The sequence below is a fragment of the Ipomoea nil genome, unplaced genomic scaffold (assembly GCF_001879475.1).
Source record: "Ipomoea nil cultivar Tokyo-kokei standard unplaced genomic scaffold, Asagao_1.1 scaffold2704, whole genome shotgun sequence".
Lineage (NCBI taxonomy): Eukaryota > Viridiplantae > Streptophyta > Magnoliopsida > Solanales > Convolvulaceae > Ipomoea > Ipomoea nil.
The window spans coordinates 275,395-300,294 of record NW_017619132.1 but is presented as its reverse complement, the minus strand read 5'-3'; the positions used below and the strand labels follow the sequence as shown (position 1 = coordinate 300,294).

The following is a 24,900-nucleotide window of genomic DNA, read 5'->3' as shown; positions in this document are numbered from 1 at the left end:
ATAGTAATCAATAAATAATTTTATTTAATTTGTGTTAAGTGGAAATGAAGATAACTTTGGCCATTCCTTTTTGTGGGAAGCACCAATTTGCCATCTTTGGTTCTTCGCTATTTATAGAAAGTATTAGACTTGTTTGGTGATATTCATTTGGTGGGTTATCAATTAATGATGCTAGTGATTACAACTCCTCGTTTGATTAGGCTAAGTAAATGTAAATAGGGCAATATTTAAATAGAGTGCACATTTGGGTAACAATTACATGAGTTTAACGTTACAGTTTTAAAGTTACAGTGGTTGAATCTAAATTTAAATACAAATTATTAGAATAACAGTTTCAGTCCCGCTATTTACAAAGTGCTTGTGAGGTTGCTTATTCTTCAAGTGATTGGGGATTACCAATCATAATTTGACACAATTTCAAAGATCGAAACAAACAAAAGTAATGTATGTATATCATTACTGGGAGCTGTCAATTGGCTTAGCTTGTTTAGTTTGAGCTGGTAAGCCCGGGTAACCTACACTGATTTATATTTTTGTGGTATTTTGTTGGCTAAAGTCACTAGCCAAATTTCACCCAGAACGTAATTTTAGTAGGTCCGTGCTGTGTTGAGTTGGTGGTAAGACATTGAGTGAGCATTTAATGCTAGATTTGTCTAGTCTAGTCCTTATTAGTTGCGCACAAATCGAGCGCTAATAAGTTATATGGGCTAAGATATGAACGTTCCTTCTGGCTTTCTCCTAGTAGTGGATTGGGCTATAACATGAATATTTAATGAAAAATTATTGGTGTTATAATATGAAATGTAAGGATTTAAAAAATGGAGAGATCAGAGATACTTTCCAATGGTTTCTTGAAAAGTAAAAGACTAATAAAACTTAATTAGGAAAGCTTTTGCGTTTTCGTGTTTTCATTGGTCATCCACAGCACGTACTTCTACTACAGTACTGCGGAGGTTGATTGCCTCATCTCTCTCTCTCCTCTCTCTCTCCACAAGTTTTCCTTTCTTTTCCTTTTACATCTGATCTTCTCTTTCACTATAGTTTTGTGGGTTTTTACCAAAACAAGCAACTGATTAGGTTCTCCACTCAACTATCACTCCTATATAAGTAATTACACTGTATTTTTTTTCTTTGATTTCTTTCTAAAGAAAGGGTTTTTGTCTTTTGATGTGGTCTAAGCTAGGCTATGATGGAGAAAATATATAGGAATTTCATTGCTGCTTTGGAGGTGACTGGCTGAGAGCTGATACCCTCTTTCTTTTCTGGTGATAGTATTGTATTAATTACCACAAAAGGCACCTAGAGAATCAGCCAAAACTTGCTCCCTAGCTATATATATACACCTAGCTAGTTGCTGCTGTTTCCTTCTTTTCTTGATTTGCTAGGAATTTTCCTCTCACAACAGGCCAGATTTGTGCTATTCCCTTTTCTGGGCACTTTGGTTTTGCTATTCTTTTTTTGGCTTCCAACCAGAAGGCTTCTCTGATCTTTATTTCTGCAATTTGGGGCTGAGTTCTTGGAAGCTGCTGCATACATAATTTCAAAAAAGGTTGGTGCTTTATCAGTTGTTTATGTTGTTGAGAGGTGTGGGTTGTGTGTTTGTACTGATGTTTTGGAGAATTTTGTGTTGAGATCTATCCAAGGAGGGGAGGCGATTGAGATGGTGAGGGGGAAGACACAGATGCGGCGTATAGAAAACGCCACAAGCAGGCAGGTGACTTTCTCCAAGAGGAGAAATGGTCTGCTGAAGAAGGCCTTTGAGCTGTCTGTGCTGTGTGATGCTGAGGTTGCACTTATCATCTTCTCTCCCAGGGGCAAGCTCTATGAGTTTGCTAGCTCAAGGTAGCTCTCATCTTTTCTTTTCTTTTCTTTTCTACTCTAATAATTTCTGCAATTTATCATCATTCATCAGCTAGGAGTAGCTAGGATGTATGTTCTGGATTTAAAGATGCCATCTTTTCTGTGGGTTTTATCTCTATCTCCACATCATACACTTAATATTTATATATATATATATTACCATATATGCAGTTATACATAATACATGCTTGTTTTCTTAGGGCTCTCCTCTCTCCTCTCTTCTCTCTCTATCTCTCTATACACATAATCATAATAATCAGATCTCAACCACCTGATCTCATTTGGTAGCATAAAAGATCTTCTTGGTGCATGTCTCTTTCTACCTCTATAGTACACGCTAGCTAGCTGGAACACAGGCCTATACATATATATATATCTATATAGAGAGTTCAAAATCACATCTTTTTATCACTTTCTTAAGTGACAGTAAAAGCCCATCACTTTGGATATGATATTCAATACTTCCCTTCTAAATTTATGTACTAACTAACCCTAGCAAGATGAATTGTATGATGAAAGGTCCATGCTTTAAAGACTCTTTAATTATGATTTACACAGAATGAAGAAATTGTCAAAGTAAGTGGAGAAAATAATTAATATTGATGTTGAAATTTAAGTCATAAAATATGTAAGCTACTTATTGTGTCACTTCCAAGAAAAAGATGAGGAGCAGTGCAGTACTACTATCTACTAGCCCTGCCAAAAAGAAATTGATTATTAATACTATCATCTCATCTGTGTTATAGATTCCAGTTAAGTCAATAAACAAGTTTATCTCAGATATAGTGAATAAAGAAATGAGGTTTTAACTGACAAAAGCATAAACTAATCTCCATAAGGTGTGTAATTAGAGCACTAAATTAATTAACAGCCCTCGATCTGTGAATTCCAAAGCCATCCAGCTCAGCTGGAAAGCCAGTTGTCAAGCTGACATGTACTTGATTTCATGCTCACTGTATTGCTTCATAAAGGCCATACTTCTGAGCTGCTTCCTGTTTAACACACCTACAGAATCTTTTAGCACATGTATATGGATTTCATGTACTATACAATGTTGTCTTCTGGGTTTCAAATAACTATATATGTGCCTTGTGACTGCAACATATATATATGCCTGCCAACATATATAATATATATATCACCACTTTAGAATCTCCTTTAATTTCCCTTTGTTTTGTTTACTGTTTCCTAGGACAGACATGTACCCACTGTTTGATCACAAGAGTGTATGTTGATCTTAGGATTATGGGTGTGTCCAAAAAGATTCATCACAGTTTATGTCTATCTGATCTCATTGTAACAACAGCATATATCAAAGTGTCTATATTTGACTTGAAGTCTGCTTTAATGGATCCTTAGCTTGATTATATTCTTCAAATATTCATTAAGTATTGGCCATGTGTCATCATCTTAACCTGTTTTAATCTATAAAATTGAGTTCTTTATACTGTTAAAGTTATTCTTAATTAGCTTGAATGCCCTTGGAAGGTATAGGATTCATGACCCTTCTTTAAATTGCTAGGGTTTTCATTGTCATATGGATCTATTCACACATTATTGAGGCATGTAATACGTATATTCTCCTATATAAGTTCCACCACAATGAGTGTAATGCTTATATAGTTATTATTATATTTGAGTCTTGAAATTATAATTTTATAATTTAAATAAAATTTAGATGAACATTTTTTAATGATTTTTTTCCCCCATATCTAGTAATCATTTGTGAGCTAAAAGAGAATAAGCAATTTGCATATAAGATTAAAACATTAAGATTCATTTTCGACTCCTTGTAAGATTTATTGGTTTGTTTCTTGGTTTGTGCCGGTCAACTATGGACAACCTAGGATGATTTACCTCTTTGTAGACCTTTGCTGGTTACGGTTAAAGTTACAAGACGGACTTCAATTAGAACGCACCTTCAGGTAGCGGTTGCGGACTTTTTAATAAGTAAAAGAAAATTAAGATTCATGCCTACCACTTAAAGTCTCATTCATTACAAGATTCTTACTTTTTCTTTAGAAATTGCATATACGTTACTTATCTTCCTTTTCCATGACTTGTAGATTGGTCATTCCTTTCTTCAATTTATTGTACAAATTTTTACATTATTTCTACTTCTTCCTTGGCCATTGCACTGTCTTTATCCTCAACCATTATCTTTCAAAGAAGCTAATTTCAAAGCTTGCTCCAACATTGAATTGAAGCTCATCAATCTTCAATTCTTCCTCAATTGTCATGGAGTCTTCCTCTAGTGCATATACCACCTATACTAAAACTTCAAAGTTATAGAATGAAGAATCTTTGACACCACTAAAACATCTTCAATATTTTCTTCATATCCAGTTACTAAAAGGTGGTGAAAACGAACTCTTGACACAAGTAACAATGGATGTTTTCACCATTATTCCATTAGTAAGTTGGATCCAAAAACATTCATACCTTAATCACCATTAGTGACGGCTCTATCTTGTTTAACTATGAAAATTTTATTGTCTTCGTTCGACTTTATATTATGTCAGTAAATATTTTATGACAAGTAAAATGATAATAGTTATTTTGTGCATAATCTGTCCTTAAATATCTCATCTTGTGGAGGTTCAAATCATCTCAAATATCCCAAACATCTTGGAAGCTAAGTGATGCCTCCATCTCCATTCTAATATAATATCACTAATTTGTATGTTTTTGTTTTATAAGATGAGGATGTTGGAATGAAAGCATTCCATTGTTGTTTGCCATTTTCTAGGCTATATAAGTTGTTTCTCATGACACTTTCTTGGAAGAGAAGACTAAGTGGATGTTTGGTTCATGGAAAATGTTTTTCAAAGGAAAATATTTTTCTTAAATTAGAGGAAAATGTTTTTTTCTGGTGTTTGGTTCATGGAATTTATTTTCCATTGAAAAATGAATTTCTCAAATTTGAGGAAAAAAATCCTTGGTTGGACCAAGGATTTTGTTTTCCATGGAAGATGGGAAAAAAAAGTGATATGAATTGCCTATTTTACTCGTTTTTTTTTTTTTTTTTTTTTTTTTTTTTTTAGCTCGTTATTAGCTCGTTGTGTTTCAGTAGGTTGAGAAAGTAGATGAACAGATACTACAATGTAATAGAGCTAGTAGCATTCGTATTTTCTTTTTTAATTATATTAATTTTATTAATTTGTAGGGGCATATAAGTCTTTATACTCGTTATTCCTTACAATTCCAAATTTAACCAAACAACAGAATTAGCATTCTCAGTAATTCTTTTACCACCAACCAAACAATGAAATTCATCTTCCTAGTAATTGTTTTTCCATGGATTTTCAATTTCACTTTCCTTAAAATATTTTCCGCGAACTAAACGAGCCCTAATATTTTGGTAGATTAACATTGAAAGAGCAAAAAAGTTACATTCAATGTTCAATACATTTAACTCTTAAAAACTTACACGTACTACTCAAAAATGCACTTTGAGTAAACCCGTCTTGTGACCCTAGCCACACTACTTATTTCCACTAACTATTGCTATCTTAAATCTCAATAAATTCACAGTTATTTGTAGCTTATAGAAACCCAAAAGACACAAAAAGTTAAATACAATTTAATATAATAATAAAAATTATTGGGCGTTGGCGGGTTTGACTGAGTTCGGCCCTGGCCCCTATTCGATGCGAGATGTTGCGCTGTGGCTTACCATAAAGGGATTTGGTTAAATGGTTAATGTCCACATACTTATCACCATTTGATTTTAAGTAGGATATCACCATGTGATTAAGCGTCTTACACCCCTAAAAAGTAAGCATAAATGCATAATGCCCTTGCTCGATCCATAATGCAGAGATCCATCAAAAATAGAAAAAAAAAAAAAAAAAAAAAGTTGAAACCCAAAATAGGAAGTTTCTAGAATATGACATTTTTACAATTGACATTGTAGACTTTTTCTGATTTACATAAAATTTAAATGATAATACTTATTTTTAAAGAATATTTTCCATAGTTTATAGTCATTTATTAAAAGAAGAGGACAAGTAATTAACTGGATTCAGCCTAGCTACTTCATATTTCTTTTAGCTTAATTTGCCTATAAAAGTATAAAACTAGAAAATTAGGATTCATATCATCCAATCACCCTAAACTCTTGTTCATATATCATATTCACTTTTGCTATTATTGTTCTTAGGATTCTCTTGTTTAGTTTTCATTTCTTGTTTTTCCCATGGTTACCTTAAGTTCATGAATGTTCAGGGTTTAAGATGTTTAGATTAGCATATATCATATTGGCAGCTCGGTTCCCAATCTCCCATTATGAAATCTTGCATTTTCTGCATTATTCTGTGGTGATGGAAATATCAGCATTCTTGCTAGCTTACCTGCAAATTGCAAAGTATGGGGTTTTTTGTTTATATCTGATATGGTTTTGCATATTGGCTTAATGTATGGAATCGCCTTCAGCACGAGGGAGATTATAGAGCGATATCGCAGGCATACAGCAGATGTTCAAGCTGAGAACCCATCAGTGGAACAAGAACAGGACATGCAGGTTATGCTTTAATCTGTGTCTATCTACTTCAATTCACTGTATTGAATTCTCTCGATCGAGAAGCAAAGAAACGATCAATTTCTTCCCGGGAATACTGAGACTAAAGCTTATTTGATCCTGCAGCATTTGCAGCTTGAAACTGAATGCCTGGCAAAGAAAATAGATTACCTTGAAGCATCAAAGCGGTACAGAAATCTTTATTTTTACTGCATTATATTCCCAGCAAGTTTAAAGCATTGTTGAATTGATTGAACTTAAATATGCACTAGGAGGCTTCTGGGGGAAGATTTGGGAGCGTGTGCCATGGAAGAGTTGCAACAGATTGAGCAACAGCTGGAGAGGAGCGTGAACATCATCCGAGCTAGAAAGGTTTCTTTAACTTCAATAGCTGAGGACTTTTTTGGTTCCTGTCAAGTTTAGCAGAAGCGTGATCTCCTCTTTTTTGCATTATATTGTTTTCAGATGGAAGTCTACGCAGAACAGATTAAGCGGTTAAGAGAAAAGGTAAAGCTTCCATGTTATAAGAATGACTATCAAACTAGATATACTTGAAACTGATTATGTTTTTCATTGTTTCTGTTGACCAAAATATAGGAAGACAGCCTAAAAGCTGAAAATGCAGTGCTCTGGGATAAGGTAAATAGTACTAATCTATCAATTAGTGCCTAACAGGTTCATGGTTTCTTTGCAAGATAGAAACTTTTCACTAATTTTAACTTGGGTGTGTGTTATCTTCTTTAGTATAATGGGCTGCAGCCACAGCAAGTATCGAACGAAGGGAATGAGAAGGAGAGCGCAGAGGGCAGTGAAAAATCAGACGTCGAGACTGAATTATTCATTGGACTGCCAGAGAGCAGGGCAAAGCCTGTGCTATCTAATGAAAGGTGAATGATCTTGGGGCATGATGTCCTTCAAGGCAAAGCTAATTTTATATGCACACCCACATATATAGAGATATATCTATCATATATCTGCATGTATTGATCCCTCCAATTCCATTTTGCTGTTAAGCAAGCAATAAAACTCCCATAGTGTTGTTGTGAGTGGCTCATTTTCAACTGTAACTGGCTGCACTCATAGTTTGAAACTGTGACTGAAGTTCTGGATACATATGTATATCATCACTGCATTTGGAAAGTCTCGAGTGGCTGTCGAGATCTTTTGTGGTTCTGCAGTGGCTTTGTTGGCCCTGCAAGTTCAATATGCAGAATTTTTCTGTTGTCCTCCATTGCCATAATTGATTCTCTTCTCTTCTATTTTGATTTGGTTTCATGAATGAAATTCCTGCAGAGAATGTTTTTCTCAAACAGCTAATATAGTCCTAGGATATTTGTTTTGTCCACTCAAGAAAAACTAAACCTCATTCTTGGCTAATTGGTGGGGATAAAACTAGAGAAGGGGATGAAGGGTTCAGATTTGCTGAAACTAATGAACCATCAATTGTCAGATTGACTGCTGCTTCATTCACAGACAGAAGCTTATGACTTGGGTGTAAAAGCTGTTCTGGATAGTAAGCAATTAAGTACCAAATGTCTACCGAAATAATTGAAATACAACCAAGAATGCTATAAGTTAGAGGCGAAAACAAGTACAAATGAGCACCCATCAATGGCGCTTTTCAGCAACATTTGACCTTATTTAGCACCAACATTGTTCTGCTTCAAGATTATAGCAGACATTTCCCAGATTCTTTATATATGAGTATCCTAGGACTATAGTCTATAGAGAACCATTTCTCAATTTGTGTGTTGACCTTAACGTTTAGACTAACTTTAGAGCGAGTTTTCGCCCCTCTACCTAAGTTGTATGAGGTCAATAGTGCATGTGTCCTCAACTATCTAAGTTCTACGACAACTATCACTTATCAAACTAACTGTTTGACCAACTTGGATGTGATTGCCCCTTAGCTGTCATTATCCAAACCACATAGTATATTACTAGTGGTGTTGGTGTGTGACAAAAGTTGTGCAATTAGTTACCAACAACAGAGAACTGACTGGGCAATAGTGATAGAACTTATGCAAATAAAAGCATATTTTATACCACTAAAAGTGAACAACCAATATAGATATAATACAATCAGTTTGTATGATATATAAATGCCACTTAATTGACCAAGTCTCAAAATATATATAAACCAGTAAAGACAGTGATATCAAAAGTGTATACATATATATATATTTTGAAGGCAACTTCAGATGGATCAAAGGTTCCATCCATGGTAGATGTCACTCTCAACAGCCATGTTCCTATTCCCAGAGGATCCCTCACCAGCCATATAGTGAGGATACCTGTTACACAAACATGGAATCAGCAACCAAATCAAGGTAATTCATTACAGATTTTTTTCTTTTTTCCAGTTTAATCATCATCTGCATTCAAAGGTGTAAGAGTACCCGATTTGCAGAACAGGCTCGAGTGAGAAATCCATGTGGTTGGGTTGAGAATGCTGTACAGGAAAGCTGCTGGTTGAGGCTGATGCGTTTGAGCTATTCCAGGGACAGAGAAGCGCCCCAAGCCCTTGTCCTTCTGCAGCTTCAAGCTGCAAAATGCAGAGGAAATTCTGTGTTAGCTAGCCTGTCATTTCAATGGTGAAGCTAGCTAGAAGGCAGTAATGGCAGAATAAGGGTGGAGTTCAATGTTATGAGCACCGATGATAGTTCCAGTGAAACCTTGGTCTTCAGTTGCTTGTTCACATCATCAAGATGGCGCTCCTGCTTATCATCAGCATAAACCAAACATTAATCATTAGCCAAGACACATGATAAGGTTTCGTACCTTAATCAATGTTTAATAATGTTTATGTATAGCTTGTAGCAACTTATGATGATTGGTTGGTATGCAAACAATTAAGTACAATGAGGAAATGTATGTTTTGTCACCTTTCTGCGAAGTTCTTCCATATGTTCCAGCATAACTTGAGTCTGCATTAGTGATGGATCAGATACAACATTGAAGAAGATGAGGGAATATGTTGGTGGAATTGAAGATGAAAATTGGATTAATCTTTTTACCTTCTTTTGCCTAGTCTGTGCAAGAGCATTTTCAAGCTGTTTTTCAAGATTCTGCAACTCTTTGATGCTGAGTGGCCCAAGATCTTCTCCAAGTAGATGCCTGCAACCATTGCAAATCGATTCAGGTAATCGATCTCGATGCCTTTTCATCAGCAAGAACCACCAGAAATCAAACATTATTAATGGAAGCTAATTAAACTAGATCGATCGAGTTCATGTTCCTTACCTTTGAGTTCTTTGAAGAGATTCATACTTGGCTTTCAGTTTTATAACTTCATGGGACCAGTTCTGTGCAACAAAAATGACAATTACCTTCTCATCATGTACTGTCATTTCATGTTGAATTCTTAAACAAATTAATTAAACCTGTGTTTCTCTCTCAATGGAGTTTTCTTGAGGATTAAAGCTGCAATTTTCGTAGCGCTCAAGCGTTTTCGTGATGCCATAGCTGCAATAACAAGTAGTGTATATGTATAGATCAATCCATAACCAACATCTTACCCTTCCATTATTGCAATGTCGGGCCACGGTGTGGGGCCCTGGCTATGGAATTTCGCTCTCAAATAATGGGTAATTAACTTTGTTACTGATGTTTCAATTTATAAAGTACTCCATAGGACATTAACATACAGACAAATAATTGCTCCAGGAATGAACAAAAAGAATCTGACAGGTAATCCATGAACAACAAAATGACAAATCCCTACTTCATTGAACCATTTATTATTATTATTTATAATCATCATGTTTTCTCACTTCACCAAAGATATCTAATGCATTCCTCATGAGTAATAACTATTAATGATTAATACAATCATAATTATCTGAAATTATTTGCTTTAATTATGCATTAAAATATACTATATATGCTTTACTCCCTCAAATATTTTGAAAATATAATAAAAAGAAACTTCTAAAGACTAGTTTTTTCAATGTCATGTTTACATCAAAATGATTAATCTCCATAAAATGAAGTCAAAACTGCACACACACACACAGAAAGAGAAACATTTACAACATTAGAAAATTAAAGGAAACCTTTTCAAGAAAAAAAAATAGATTAAGATTAATTAATATAGAGGGGAAAGCAGAAACCCTTAGCAGAAAAAAGCAAACCAGAAAAAGACCATCTTATTAAGTTGATAGAGTCTGGGGCTTTAGATGTTTACAGAAAAATGTGGTAAAGTAGACATGAAAGATTTCTGGCAATACAACTAAGCTTATATGGGTGTAAATTACAGATGTTTTGGCTCATAAATCAGAAAAACTTGCACCAAAATATGAAAGGCTGAAAGCTGAAGATATATATATTTTATATTTTTTTTGAGTAACGAGTGAAACCTACTGTTACTATTAGTATTTTAAAGTGTATACTGGGTAAAATTTGCCTTACGACTCAAACTAATAAAAGATCACAAAGACGCCAGTAAATTAGTTTAGGTTGTCCATAATTGACGGACTTAAACCAAAAAGACCAATAGAGATCTTGGAACTGTGTTGTAGTTTGGGATTCAAATAGTCAAAAGAGAAGTTGGGAAGGAAAGAAAAAAAAAATAAAAAAAGGAGAAATTCTAAGTAATAACCCTTAACACAAAACTTGCATCTTTGATTTCCCTATCACTTGTACCTGATAAAATTGTAAGATAGAAAAGTTTAGCAAATTTTTGGTAAAATCAAATATTCCTCCAGATATTATGCAGAAACCCCTTTTCACACATATCTGGGCACCAGCTGGAAAAAGCTTCTCCACTGCATCTTTTACGTACTGGGGTGCTCAAAATAAAATAAATATGAAAAATGAAATGTAGAAGATCTCTCAAGAGACTGTAAGATCTAAAGATGAAAAGGAAACAAGACAAATTAAAAGGTTGAGAAGGTTAAGGTTAAGATCCCACAGACTAAGCAATAATTCATTTTGGAAGAGGGTGTATGTTGGGTTTTGGGAAATGGGTACCCTAGCTAGCTACTTCCAAGATTCCCAAAGTAAATAAAAATAATAATCTTTAAGTGAGAGAAATAGCAAAGGAACAAAAGGGAGAGAAACCCTAGATCTTGCAGAGAGATCCAGTGAGGGTTTGAGAAGTTTCTGGCAGTGATAGAGCTAGCAATCAAGAGCAACAACCTAGTCAGACATTTTCATTAATTTCTCAGACACCATGAAACGTGTCAAACTGTAATTGGAAAATTCCTACCACATTAGAGCATTGCCTTCCTTCCAGCAGTGATTTCAGAAGCTTCACAACAGCTATCATGAGTGTCTATAGGCCGCCATGAACAACTAACTTCAGTTCTTCATATATCATCATAAAGACTCAAACTTTGAGCTCAGATAACCCCCAAAAAACACACAGAGACACAAGCCTAATCAGACAACCTAGTTTATATATGCTTATGTATTAGTTATTAGCAGAAACCTAGCTAGGATGGGATGTCATGAAAACAAACACAAAGCTAATATAGAGTTTCAATTCATCATATCCAAAGCAGACCCATATTATAATACCATACAAATAAAGGGCAGAGATTTGTTTGAGATATATATACCTAGAACTGCCAAACTCATAAAGCTTGCCACGGCTGGAGAAGATGATCACAGCCACCTCAGCATCACACAGAACGGAAAGCTCATAAGCTTTCTTCAGCAACCCATTCCTTCTCTTTGAAAACGTGACCTGCCTGTTGATCTTGTTCTCTATTCTCTTCAGCTCCACTCTCCCTCTCCCCATGCTTTAATTTCTCTCTCTGGTTTTCTTTTCTGGAATACCACTGACTGCACTAGCTACTACACCGCGTACATATATATGTATATATATATATAGAGAGAGAGAGAGAGAGAAATGAGAACCAGTGTATGGGAAAGATTTTAAAGCTATGATACTATATATATTCCCATATAATTTAGCAAAGTTTACATTTTTATGTGATAATAATGAATGGAAAATAAAAATGGGGGTGGGGTGGGGGTGGGGGTAGGTGGAGGGGTGCTGCTAATTCCTTTTCTTCTTCCATATAAATGGAGAAGCAGAGGGAAAGGTTCAATCTTGGATCTCTTGTTGCAAGAAAATGGAAATCCAATAATACTTCTTTTACTTCATTCTCTTCCCACTTTTTTCTTTTAGTAATTTATGTGTATATCTAAGAAAACTGCTTCCTTTTTCCTCCCTCTTTATGTATACTCTCCATCTTTTTCTTGTGCTTGTATATCACAGTGATTGCCTTGAGATTTTTGGGTAAAAAACTGCCCTCACCTCAAACGCGCCTATATAGATATTTAATTTGCGCGTGGAATTTCAAAACGTAACCCTATCCCTATGTGGCTATGTCTATGAGAGCTTGCATTATTATATTTTGTTTTATTTTTCCCCATTTTAAGCTAATTTCATTTCCTTTTATACAATGTAAACACATTTCTATATATTAATCGAGTTGCCGACTAAATGAGTTTGGCTCTTTTACCCTTTTGTGTAGGTTATGTTGTTGGATTTGTTGACCAAAGGTATATTGAGATAGATTTTTGTGGGGGTTACAATGAAAATGGCACTTTTTTAAGAGAGATGAAAATTCAACTATTTGAGGGTATGTATGGAAAAAAAAAATTGTGTAATAACTTACAAATTATACTGAATATGAGATAAATCGCACTAGAAATATTATGTGCAATTTTCTCTCGTGCACACTGCATTAGAAAAATTATGTGCGACATCATTCTCACACCACATTGGGTTGCGTAATAGCCTGTGAAGTAAATTGCACTTCCCACACCACATTGGGTTGTGTTATAGCCCGCGAAGAAAATTGTACTAAAAAACTGTATAATTATCCCAATCTGCGAAGTAAATTACAATAAAAAAATCGTGTGCGAATGCAACCACAGAGGAGATGCAGGAGATGAGGTAAACTGCAGACACTTAGAAATTCTTATGCGACCTGTGTAATAGCTCACAGATCACACAAGAGATGCGAACCATACTAAAAAAAAAAACCCTATATGGAACATGTTCAATCAAGATGGTTTTGGCAATGACCAAATTTGTGATCTTTTGATACAAGAATTTTGTTCCACTCACTCAACCACCTTTTTTGGGGTGAGATAGATTTTTTTTTTTTTTTTTTTTTGTGAGGAGGGTGTGCACTGAGTAAGCTCCACTCCTGTGTAATAACATGCAAACCACACAGGATCGGAGAAGTAAATCGCACTATGAAGACCTTGTGCAACGAACTTGGTCGAGAATGTATTGGTAAGAAACTAAGAATTAAACTTGTGACATTCAGGTACAAGTTAGATTTGTTTTTAGTATTGTACGTGTTGTTGATTTGAAGAATTGTGGATACGTAATTAATATATATAGTTAATAGTTGTATATATAGTTACAAAAATAGATTACAATTAAAGATTTAAAGGTAAACTAGTTGCATCATTCCTATAAACACACAATCTGGAGGGTGTGGTTGAGTGGAAGGGATTCATCCATCCTTAATCAAAGGTCAAGGGTTTGATCATTTCCCGTGTGCGATGGTGAAAACCCCCTGGGTATAACCAAAAAAAAAAAAAAAAAAAAAATCCTATAAGCACACTAAATGCAACTAACATGCTAAAAAAATGGTATTAAGGATTGATTTCGTTTCTTCCGTCAATGAAACCTAGTTGAGCTAATTGATAATGAAATTGTACAATATAATGAATATACTATTTATGGGTTCAATTTTTGTTTAGAACACCATTGTTATTATAGAGTTAAGTACGTTTGTAGGTTCATATATCAATTGTATTGTGTTTTTCAAGAAAAAAAAAAAGAATAAAGTTTGGGGTTTTTCTTCAATTCCATATATAAGTAAGCTAGCTAGGGTTTCATGTTGCAATTTTAATTAGTTATTCGGCAATCTAGCTAAATTGGTCAGATAGTTGGCTTGATAATCACTAGCTAGGTTCCAAATTTGACTCCTTTTTAACTAGAGTTATCTATTAACCTTCTCGGTTTGAGTTTGTCAACTATGAACAATCTAAGTTGATTATCTCTTTGTGATCCTTTGTTGGTTATGGTTATAAAGACAAGTTTCACACAGAGTGCATGCACATTTAATTTAATAACGTCTATGGGTGATGCATGATTCTCATATCAAAAGATTACGTGTTCAATATAATTTTTACCAACACTCTTTTGGTCGAACCAGTCACATAGAATTTTTATAGTGTAGATTACCTAATCCACCCTGATAATGGCCATGAATTTCTCTCATGATTGATTTGGAATGGTTTTGTGGAGTTTCAAAAATAAAGTGTGGAAGACTAGAAATTTTATAATTGTTCAAAAAATTTACATTTTTACACACCTTCTTACCTTAGCTTGTCTCTTTCTTTAATTATTGTTACCACAGGTAGCTACCTCATCCATTCACATGGACTTTGTCATAACAAAATGATGATATTTTGACTAAATTTTTCCACTAATATAAATTAAATATTGTAGTCAATAATGTGATATATGATGAGTGTTACAATTATTATTTATACTTATTGATTATGTGTTGTGATCGATCTTATTATGGATTAATTATATTTAAAATCAGTCTTGAAATAGGTGGCTAATAAAATAGGTAGAGCATATTTGTGTGTATATATATATATATATATATATATATATATATAAAAGGTCATGAGTTTGATTCTTATTAGCATGCTTTTAGTTGAGCCTATCACACAATATTTTTCTATTGCGATTTACCTATTTTTTTCTCGTCACTTAAAAAAGGTAACCGAAGATGACTTAGTTTGAGCTAGATAATAAAGTACGTGGTGATCGATATGGTGCATGCTCAATGATATGCATGCCGGGACGGCGGGACCAACAACAACGTAACATTATATATTAGCAATTGCGACAATTCAATGACACATCACATACAAATATATACGTACAAGACAATACAATTTTTCATCATTCAAATTCACTCATTTCTTGTTTTTCTTCCAATGAGACAATCTAAATACAACAATCGTTAATTTTATAGTACAATGTCATACTATGGAATAGTATATTGTTTGTCTAGATGATGTCCTTATCAACATTGAAGCTTAGTGTCGGTAATTTGGTGTTATTGGAGACGTTTCTCCAATAGCTCGAGATAATCACTTCATTAGTAGCCATGATCAAGTTTTCCTTATATACCTGTAACTTTTATAGAAATATTCCTCTTAGGGTCCATTTGAAAACCCATAAATTGACTTCTGGAAAATGTTTTTCAAGTTTCCTATGTTTGCATGCAATAGGAAAATCTAGTCAACGGAAAATTTTTTCGTTGACGGGAAAAAATGTAAGCATTTTGGCGGAAGTCATTTTCAGCAAAGTCACCAATAATCAAAACATGGTTTCCTCTAGTAACTGTGGAAACTAAGAGAGTTCCTCTGGTTTTATTTATTTTATTTTTTTAAATATAAAAAAGTATTTTTTTTTATATATTTTTATATAAAAAAGAGTGTGTTATATATATATATTTTGAAATTTTATTTGATTTTATAGATAGATAGAAAAAAAATTAAAAATAATTTTTTTTTTTTTTGGGTATATAGCAATTAAAATATTGAAGTATACAATTTTACTCATTTTTCTGCTCATTTTTAGGAAAATGAACCAAGCACACAAAGACAATTTTCTTGTTGTGCATCCAAACATTAGTAAAGGAAAATATTTTCTAAAAAATGACTCATTTATCAGAAGTCATTTTATGGGTTTTCAAACTTTAAGATTTGGATGTTTCACTTACAAATAAGCATTATATTATAATTATGGAAATAATTAAGTCCATCATGCAAGCCATATGTGCAATGCAATGCCAATCATGGAAACATACATACATACCAAATATGAAAACAAAGTTAAGAGATTATATGTTCGAGAAGGGTGATCATGTGAGTCAAACATAATTCTCATACTTAAAAGTTAAAAGCAAGTTTGATTTTTATCAACTCTCTTTTGGTCGAGTCCATACTTTGTGGGCCATTACTTATTTACTTAAGAACGTAACAAGACTTACTTATACATCTTTGAGTAATGACTACGAGTTTTCTGATCACGTTCTAAAAAGAAAGAAAAAAAAAGAAGTGGAGAGATCATATTAGGCCAGGTGATAACTATTATTCCTAGCACATGCATGCATGCATTATCAATGGGCGCTATTCTTTAATGCCATACTACCCACTTAATTTTATTCTCATTATCCAAATTGTTAAGGTCAAGTTTAATTTCTTAGGTAACTACTCATTAATGAACATAAAAATTACTTAAATTGATAGTGTACTTTGGATTACATACAATAAGAAATTAAATATATGTTATTGTTCCTTGGTAAATTTTCACATATTACTATATTAGCGACCTCACTTTTGGAAAATCTTTTATGGCTTATTGTTCTCAGATAAAGGTTACGTTATAGATAGTAATATTGAACAAGAAAGTAGAATGTATGTAGTATCAACCTCTTATTGTGCTTTTAGTTTATATACTTTCTCAACCTATTGAAACACGAAGAGCCAATAACCCCTCCACTGAGGCTCGAACTCACACCTTCCAAATGAAAATCTAACCCGGGTACCATTAGACCACATAGTCCTGATCAATACGTAGTATTTAATTATTTTTTAAACCATCCAAAAGGTAAAACTAATTAACATATATTATTTAAGATCGATCTTAATACATAGAATCACAAATAAAAAGGCCCTCCAGTCAAAGAGATAAAAATTAAACATGATCAAAATGAGCTATCAAATCTTTACCATCAAGTAGATGGAATTAAATGAAGTGTATGTACTATTATGAGTAATAATGTGCATCATAGTCCTAGTCAGTACGTAGTATTTAATTATTTTTTAAACCATCCAAAAAGTGAAACTAATTAACATATATTATTTAAGATCGATCTTAATAAATAGAATCACAAATAAAAGGCCCTCCAGTCAAAGAGATAAAAATTAAACATGATCAAAATGAGCTATCAAATCTTTACCATCAAGTAGATGGAATTAAATGAAGTGCATGTACTATTATGAGTAATAATGTGCATTATATTCTTTATTTGTACCTTCCTTGTGGGCCGTCTGTTTTGTGGTCGATCTCGTACTTGACTTAGGTGTTGTGTTTTGTGTGTGTGTACATAACTCTCTTTACTACTACGCTCTACGAACAAATATACGGAGTACACTGTACACTACTGTACGCCACACATGTGAATAGTTACGAGAAGCTGTTTAGTACACATTAATTAGAATCACAACAAGAGAAATTGGTATAAGTTGTTTTGGAAAAGATTTTGATGGATGGGGAATGATATTTGTACATATTGAGGTGGTTTTATGATGTTTTCATGTGGTTCAATGTTGATACTCATAAGTCATAATATCAAGTATAATCAAATATGATAATGTTAATAATATACAATTAAATAAACAATGCATAACTTAGGGGTTTGGTTGAGTGGAAGGGACTTATATGTGCCTTTAATTCAACGAGGGGATTCATCTTTTAACTGATCTGGACGGGAAGAAAATTTGGAGAGTAGGGTTAAGTGTAGGGAGGGAGATAAAGAATCTTCATCTTTAATTTGTAGAATCACGGGCTCACAGTAGAGATGTATATGGGGTGAAATGTCCCATATATGCTCCTTACACTTTGACCGATCTTAGTAGGTAAAGGACCACCTGCAATTTGATTTTTAAGAAAACCCACAACGGCTACCTACCTCCATCAATGTGTATTCTGGGTTCACATGGAGGCCAGTAAATCAGCCTATGTTACCCATAATTGTCCGGCTCAAATCGAAAAGATCAATAGACAACTTCCACAAAGAGTCAACATGAAATTAACTTTGTAGTGACTGATCAACTTCGAACCGACATCCAAGCAAGGCAGGCCATATTATATGTACCTGCATATATTTTCAAGAAATAATTGTGTGCAAGCTAGCCAGTAACAACTGTAGTATAATAATTCAATTCACTTGGAAAACAGCTCGATCTCTAGCTAGCAACTAGTACAATCACATGCTTGTTTCAGAAACACTGAAAGGTTTACAGAATTGGCATGACGATGAATTAACTCTCCTGCCCCTTTCTTTTCACCAAAACACCCTCCCCCTACACTGTCAAGAATTTACCACAAAGGGAGTGGAAACAGGAGAAAAACAGGTATATATATTATCTTTCAGCAAAAAGAATTGTTCTATCTAGTAGGCCAACATTGTATTAAATATATACATTTATAATCACCAATCCAAAACTAATAATATAACATGTGCAGGTATAATTATAGGTGCCCGTAGTGGCAATTTGTCGATATATTCAACCTAAACAATAAACTTTTATATCTATTATCATCAGTCACATACACATTATATATATAATTATTTATTGACGAAAATTATTTATTTAAGAAGTAGGAATAAAAGTTGTAAATAAATTAAATGAAGATGGAATTTTGTGTGTGGGGTGGAAAAAACTTATTTATAAGGTTGTACTAAAAATGAAATGAAAATGATGTGAGTGTGGGGCAAGTGGTAGGGTGGGTGGTGGTTATAGCTTTCCATATAAAGAAAGGTTAATTGGGTCAAGTGGAGTGGTTTTTAATGCACTTTTTTCTATTTTCAGGCAAGCCCTCTTTATCTGCTGAGCTTTCATGGCTCTACACACAGCCTCATCAGCCCCATTTGTACTCCACTTCTATGTAATTACTATGTTCTGACTACTACCAGTTATGTAAGTTTCAATTTTTTTTTTTTTATTTGAATCCTTTTTTGTTGAAAATATTTTTACTAATTTATTTATATATTTTTACCACTCTTATTTTGAAGTACCACTCTTATTTTGAAGATTGATAGAAGAGATAAATCACAAATCACTATTATACTTGTATTTTTTGTTACTCCTCCCACTTAGAGTGTTGTAAGAAATAAATTGCACACCATGCAATTGCTGACAAGGTAAAATTTATATCTTATCTTATAAAATAAAATTAAAGAAAAATTCTATGATGTCAATATATACCCCTATTGAAAGTACTCGATACATGCAATAATAATTAAAGAATGTTAGCTAGGCTAGGTTCACCACTCCCTAACCTAATATTCTCACTGCAAGTGTTTTCCCTCATCCTCCATTGATGGACCGCCGCCTCCGCTCGTTTTGTGGAAGCAACGCCGACCTCCTCTCGTTTCTTCCCCTACTCCGACCGACTCTCAATCGCCTGTCCTTTGGCCTCTCCTCCGTTGTTGGCACCTCTTCCCGCCTCTCTTTCACCGCCACCATCTCCTCCGGCCCGACCCTCACCGACGTTTCTTCCTCATTCACCACCGTCCCTTACTATCTCCAACTCCAGATCCAAACTTCTTTATCTTTTTTCAGCGGTTCAATAAATTATATGACAGAAGAGCCACAATAGAGTCAGACTTGGGTAGCAAGATCATTAACAATATCAAAGAAGTTTCAGGTTCTTCAAATAAATTCAGTTTCAATTTTGAAAAACAGTCAAAGATTTAAGTTTTGTATAGCATTGAAAATTTATTTTAATGTCTGATTGTAAAAATGTTTTATCATTTAATCGATCTTATTGTAAACTTTACCTCGTATCATTAATGAATTATCTCTTTTATTTCAAAAATAATAATAATTTGATAATGGTTTTTAATAGTACTAGGTAAATAATGTATTGTATTGAATTAATTTCACTTTTGGTCCCACGACTTTTGATGTTCTATCACTTTTGGTGCACAACTTTAAAATTTTTTAATTTTGGTGCCTAACTTTGTTATTTTTATCAATTTTGGTCCTTTCGGCCAAATTGACTGTGAAATGTTGTTGGATTTTATATTGTTAGGGGTAAAATCTTAATCCCAAGGAAACATCTTCAATATCTAAACAAGATCACCGTAAAATCATATCTATAGGTGTTTGATGATGAGAATAATGGGGAAAATGGGCAGAAACCAGACAGATATATGGGATTTATAGTTTCGACCATTGGCAAACTCTTCTTTTCCTCTTAATATGATTTTTCTTTTGTTTAAATATTGAAGATCTTTCCATGGGATGACGATTTTGCCCCTAAAATATAAAATTTGGAAATATTTTACCGTCAATTTGGCTAGAAGGACCTAAACTGATAAAAATAACAAAGTTAGGCACCAAAATTGAAAAAATTCAAAGTTGTGCACCAAAAGTGATAAGAACTCAAAAGTCGTGGGACCAAAAGTGAAATTAATTCTATTGTATTGAGTACAATTAGAAACCCGGCCTTCCAATAATGTCTGCTACATTATAGCCTTATAGGATTGTACCGATTGGCGATTACTACTGAAAATTATTACCATGGGCCCCTCAATGTTCCTACCTTATAGTTTCTAAATATTTATATACTAGTACCCACAACAACTCAACAAACATTCTACAACGATTAGTTAAAAAAAAATAAAAAAATTATGAACTTATTTTGAATTAATTAACCAATTGAACTAGCCTCATTAGTTATTATTGTGCAGAATCTTGTAGTGTAGTTGCATATGTGATATGTATGAGGCTTTTTATAAAAAAGTTCGAGATAAATTTTACTTATATCTAAACCATAAAGTGATCGTAGAGTTTTGTTATGAACATTATTATGTAGATGATGGTCTACATAGCTGTGTGGACCATGGTCCACTATCTTTTTGAGTAAAGTTTATTATTTTATTTATTATCAAATAATGTACATTCAATAAATAAATAATGTATTTTTAGTATATTAAAATGTATTTTATATTCAGAAAAAGTATATTATTTGAGCACTTAAAGTATATTATTTTATAAATAATATACATTCAGTACACAAATAATGTACTTTTAATATATTAAAAATGATTTTTTTTTTATGATTTACACAGCACTGTATGGACCGTGGTACACATAATCCATTTAGATTTCTTAGCCCAAAAAGATTATATTGGCTTAGTATTTTGGTGGGTAAAAGCACAATTGGGCTCATGAAGAAATGGGCTTTGAGCTCGGGTAAAATGCAGCCCAATTGGTTTGGCAATAAATACCTGAGCGCTTCGACTCTGTTTGCGTACCTTTGTCGGGGAGAGAGAGAGAGCTCGACAGCGAGGGAGCAATGGCGGAAGTTCAGAGAAGAAGGCCGATGCAACCACCACCGCCCAGAGGCCCGCCTGGTCCTGTGCAGCCCAAGGCCGCCACCCGGTCCGAACCCGTCGATCGAGAGAAGGTTATCCTCCACATTTCTGTCTTTCCTTGTATATATATTCGCTAAGCATATGAATGCTACGGAGCAGTAGTTTTGTGTGTGTGAATCCGTGTGTTCGTATAGGCTATAAGGTCGTTTAGGTGTTACGTGTGTATTTACAAGTTGACTTGGGTTCTGGAGTATGATTATATATTTATATGGATTGTGGAGTCTCTAGGGTTTCGGCGTACTGTGAAATGTCAGAATTGCATGTGGTATCCAGTATATCTATTCAGTAGTTCTTGTTAGCTTATGGTGCCCAAAGGATGTTTCTTTAACTATATTCCTTTAATTTATGGCTGCTGTGAGAAGAAGATGAAAGAGGAAGATTGAAGTGTTTATATTAGTAAGGTACAAGGAAATTATTCACTTGCAGGGTTAGCCTAGGTTACATGTGATTGTAAATGTTGAGATGTTTACCAGTGTTGACTTTCTCTTTGTGGTTTCTATCGACTATTTTTCTCTTTACTCATTGCACTGTTTCTTTCTGTTTTTGCCTAATATGTTTAATGTATTAATGTTTGTTTATTGTTTATTTGGGGGATTCATCACTGCAGACATGCCCGCTGTTGCTTCGTGTTTTCACCAAGGTATGAACACCATAGAAATGTATCTCTTATCTTTTTATTTTAATTGAATCTACTTTTATTCTTCTGAATTTTGTACCACTACTATCTCACACATAGGCAACCATTTATCAATTTTCTTCCATTTTGCTCTGACTGTCTTTTGAATTCTTGATATAGTGACACATTGGAGATGACTAATTTCAATTATATGAATCAATAACCCAAAATTTTGATTTTGTCACTGCAAGTCTCTGCTTTTATGATCTTAAACTTCCTACGTTCTAAGTTCTTATCTTTTGATATGAGAGCAGAATAAGAACATAGTGCCTGCTTGTAGCACAGATGCAAGCTATTGCAATGTGCTATCATTCATTATATTCATCAGCAGTAGACCGATCTGAGTTCTTTAATTTCAATTCGCAGATTGGAGGTCATCACACTGAGAGTGATTTTGCTGTGAGAGGGAAGGAACCTAAAGATGAAGTTCAGATTTATACCTGGATGGATGCTAATCTACGTGAACTCACTGATCTGGTATGATGACACAACCCCCAGCAATCCAGCATACCTGAACTTGCAGTTGCTCTATTTTACCTTGGGAATTTTCCTTTGCGCTTGGATACATTCAATTACTACTATGCAATATTTATTTTCCCTAGACCCTAGTGGATATATGGGTTGATTGTACATCCTTTTTGTTCAGGTTAAAGAAGTGGCTCCTGAGGCACGAAAAAGAGATGCTATGCTGTCCTTTGCTTTTGTTTATCCCGATAAAAATGGCAAATTTGTAGTTAGAGAGGTCTCTCCATTTTACTTTCTATAAATGTGATGGGCTCCCATTACTTCAAATATTTAGTGTGTTTGTATCTTACAAGATCTTGTTTACAGGTAGGAAAAACATATTCTATTCCTAGTGGGAGACGACCAGATAGTGGCAACCAAACCTTGAGTGATCTGAAATTTGAGGTACAGTTTTGCTCTTCTAGATGCATGAATCAGAATCTGTTTTCCCATTTAACCATGCCTTTTCGACTTGTATTTGTTTGATCTGGCAGATAGGTGACTACTTGGATGTGGCAGTTTACTTTAACGATCTGATGCGGAAATGAAACCGTGCTATCACCTAGTTTATGTTATGTTGTTTTAGCTTTTCCAGAAGTGTGTCTTGCTAGCAGGCTTGGTTTTCCAAGTTCCTATATCCATATTTGACTCTGATTGTAAAATGTATTTTTGTGATGAAATAGTGAGACATTTCAATCCCTCTCAATGCATTGTGCTGAATTACTAGATATCCCAATAAAAAATTGATGCTTCTGTGAAGTTTTCATTATTTGAAACATGGTTGCAGTAAGCTGCCTGCTGGCAATACATAACAGAAGAAATGAATTGATAAAGGCTATGACAAACATTTATTCATGTAAAACAGGAGAAAGCAGGGGTTGATTGGAGAAGAAAGCCTCAAGATTCCCTACAGTAAGCTCATATACTTGTTTAAAGGATTCATGTGTGAGAACAGCAGAGTGTGAAGACAGGACAACACAATCCAATCCAAGAAGCTCTTCAGGAACATGAGGTTCATGTTCAAAAACATCCAATCCAGCACCTGCAATCTCTCCCTGCAACAAACACTGTACCAATTCCTTCTCATCGATTATCCCTCCCCGCGCAATGTTAACAATCACTCCTTCCTTTCCCAAAGCCAGGAGAACCTGTTTGTTGATGAGGTGATGGGTTTCTTGTGTCAATGCACAGCAAATCACCAAGATATCAGACGCAGTTGCTAGTTCATGAACATCAGCATAGAAGCAGTAGGAGGTCCATGGCTTCTCCTTCCTCGAGTAGTATGAGATTGGGCAGCCAAAAGCCTCAAGCCTCTTTGCGACTTGCTGCCCTATGCTTCCCAGTCCTACAATCCCAACCCGCTTGCCTCCCACCTGCAATCACCATGAATGAATTAGCAGAGCAGAGCATTGATGATGGTAGAATTGAAGAACACTGTTCAACGTAGCTGTTTGAATTTTGAATTTCCAATCTCACTCTAGTGTTTATGATTGTGAAGATGACAAGTACCTTGGAAGCGAGAGGATAATGAGGTTTGATAGGCCAAGCCCTAGTTTTAACGAAACGGTGAGAGGCGGAGATTCTCCTGAGGACGTCGATGAGCAAGCCGACGGCGAGGTCCCCGACGTCAGCGGAGAAAATGTCGGCAGCGTTGGCGACGGCGATGCCTAAGCGGCGGCACTCTCGGAGGTCGATGTGGTCGAGGCCGGCGCTGGAGGTGACGACGAAGCGGAGGGAAGGCAGGTGTGTGAGGAGGGAGGCGGAGAGAGGTACAGAGGCGGAGCAGAACATAGCCTCGACCGTCTGTGCGTGGGCTGAGAGGAACTCTTCCAGCGGTAGCGGCGACTCCCAGGGCTTCAGAAGCCTGAACTTGTCGGCGAATTTGTGGCCGTATTCTTTGAACACCATTGGTGGACCAAGAACTATTATCTGCGGCAGCAGCTCAGGAGTAGTATTTCCTTGCGCCATGCTCCCTGCACACCCACCCACGGAATCAACGATAAATATTTAAAGAGTTAATACCATATGAGGTCCTCCAACTATACTAATTTTACCACGTAATTGACCATATATCAAATTTTAACTACCTATGGTCTTTTTAGGAGGACCAC

The 24,900-nt window shown here is 34.8% G+C and overlaps 4 protein-coding genes across 7 annotated transcripts; 2 read left to right on the top strand and 2 right to left on the bottom strand.

Moving 5' to 3' along the window:
- Window positions 1-939: 939 nt before the first annotated feature.
- LOC109155960 (MADS-box protein SOC1) lies at window positions 940-7,623 on the top strand. Of its 4 annotated transcripts, XM_019303693.1 has the most exons (9): window positions 940-1,077; window positions 1,184-1,549; window positions 1,633-1,842; window positions 6,295-6,382; window positions 6,506-6,567; window positions 6,652-6,751; window positions 6,845-6,886; window positions 6,977-7,018; window positions 7,124-7,623. In XM_019303693.1, exons 3-9 carry the CDS (start codon window positions 1,661-1,663, stop codon window positions 7,268-7,270), a joined length of 663 nt encoding a protein of 220 aa, XP_019159238.1. In that variant the 5' UTR covers window positions 940-1,077; window positions 1,184-1,549; window positions 1,633-1,660; the 3' UTR covers window positions 7,271-7,623. The 4 variants fall into 4 exon arrangements, with proteins under 4 accessions (XP_019159238.1, XP_019159237.1, XP_019159235.1 ...); XM_019303692.1 differs by having other exon boundaries at window positions 940-1,549; window positions 1,644-1,842; XM_019303690.1 differs by having other exon boundaries at window positions 940-1,549.
- Window positions 7,624-8,401: 778 nt separating this feature from the next.
- On the bottom strand, window positions 8,402-12,208 carry LOC109155959 (MADS-box transcription factor 6). The gene is made up of 8 exons (XM_019303689.1): window positions 11,941-12,208; window positions 9,763-9,844; window positions 9,623-9,684; window positions 9,397-9,496; window positions 9,265-9,306; window positions 9,034-9,096; window positions 8,779-8,924; window positions 8,402-8,673 (listed from the first exon to the last, which is right to left on the bottom strand). Exons 1-8 carry the CDS (start codon window positions 12,120-12,122, stop codon window positions 8,586-8,588), a joined length of 765 nt encoding a protein of 254 aa, XP_019159234.1. The 5' UTR covers window positions 12,123-12,208; the 3' UTR covers window positions 8,402-8,585.
- Window positions 12,209-21,475: 9,267 nt separating this feature from the next.
- LOC109155961 (histone deacetylase complex subunit SAP18) lies at window positions 21,476-23,545 on the top strand. The gene is made up of 6 exons (XM_019303694.1): window positions 21,476-21,641; window positions 22,217-22,249; window positions 22,652-22,762; window positions 22,932-23,027; window positions 23,117-23,194; window positions 23,284-23,545. The coding sequence occupies exons 1-6, from the start codon at window positions 21,531-21,533 to the stop codon at window positions 23,335-23,337; spliced, it is 483 nt and encodes a 160-aa protein (XP_019159239.1). The 5' UTR covers window positions 21,476-21,530; the 3' UTR covers window positions 23,338-23,545.
- LOC109155958 (glyoxylate/hydroxypyruvate reductase HPR3) lies at window positions 23,533-24,787 on the bottom strand. The gene is made up of 2 exons (XM_019303688.1): window positions 24,299-24,787; window positions 23,533-24,162 (listed from the first exon to the last, which is right to left on the bottom strand). Exons 1-2 carry the CDS (start codon window positions 24,755-24,757, stop codon window positions 23,638-23,640), a joined length of 984 nt encoding a protein of 327 aa, XP_019159233.1. The 5' UTR covers window positions 24,758-24,787; the 3' UTR covers window positions 23,533-23,637.
- Between the last annotated feature and the right edge of the window lie 113 nt (window positions 24,788-24,900).

Excerpts from the sequence above, each read along its gene's own strand:
- LOC109155960 (XM_019303693.1), top strand. The coding sequence starts at position 1,661 with ATGGTGAGGGGGAAGACACAGATGCGGCGTATAGAAAACGCCACAAGC. Across the intron at positions 1,843-6,294 it reads TATGAGTTTGCTAGCTCAAG|CACGAGGGAGATTATAGAGC; the intron begins GTAGCTCTCATC and ends AATCGCCTTCAG. Across the intron at positions 6,887-6,976 it reads TTAAGCGGTTAAGAGAAAAG|GAAGACAGCCTAAAAGCTGA; the intron begins GTAAAGCTTCCA and ends ACCAAAATATAG.
- LOC109155959 (XM_019303689.1), bottom strand. The coding sequence starts at position 12,122 with ATGGGGAGAGGGAGAGTGGAGCTGAAGAGAATAGAGAACAAGATCAAC. Across the intron at positions 9,307-9,396 it reads CACAGACTAGGCAAAAGAAG|ACTCAAGTTATGCTGGAACA; the intron begins GTAAAAAGATTA and ends TCACTAATGCAG. Across the intron at positions 8,674-8,778 it reads GAGCCTGTTCTGCAAATCGG|GTATCCTCACTATATGGCTG; the intron begins GTACTCTTACAC and ends TTTGTGTAACAG.
- LOC109155961 (XM_019303694.1), top strand. The coding sequence starts at position 21,531 with ATGGCGGAAGTTCAGAGAAGAAGGCCGATGCAACCACCACCGCCCAGA. Across the intron at positions 21,642-22,216 it reads AACCCGTCGATCGAGAGAAG|ACATGCCCGCTGTTGCTTCG; the intron begins GTTATCCTCCAC and ends TCATCACTGCAG. Across the intron at positions 23,028-23,116 it reads GCAAATTTGTAGTTAGAGAG|GTAGGAAAAACATATTCTAT; the intron begins GTCTCTCCATTT and ends TCTTGTTTACAG.
- LOC109155958 (XM_019303688.1), bottom strand. The coding sequence starts at position 24,757 with ATGGCGCAAGGAAATACTACTCCTGAGCTGCTGCCGCAGATAATAGTT. Across the intron at positions 24,163-24,298 it reads ATTATCCTCTCGCTTCCAAG|GTGGGAGGCAAGCGGGTTGG; the intron begins GTACTTGTCATC and ends TGGTGATTGCAG.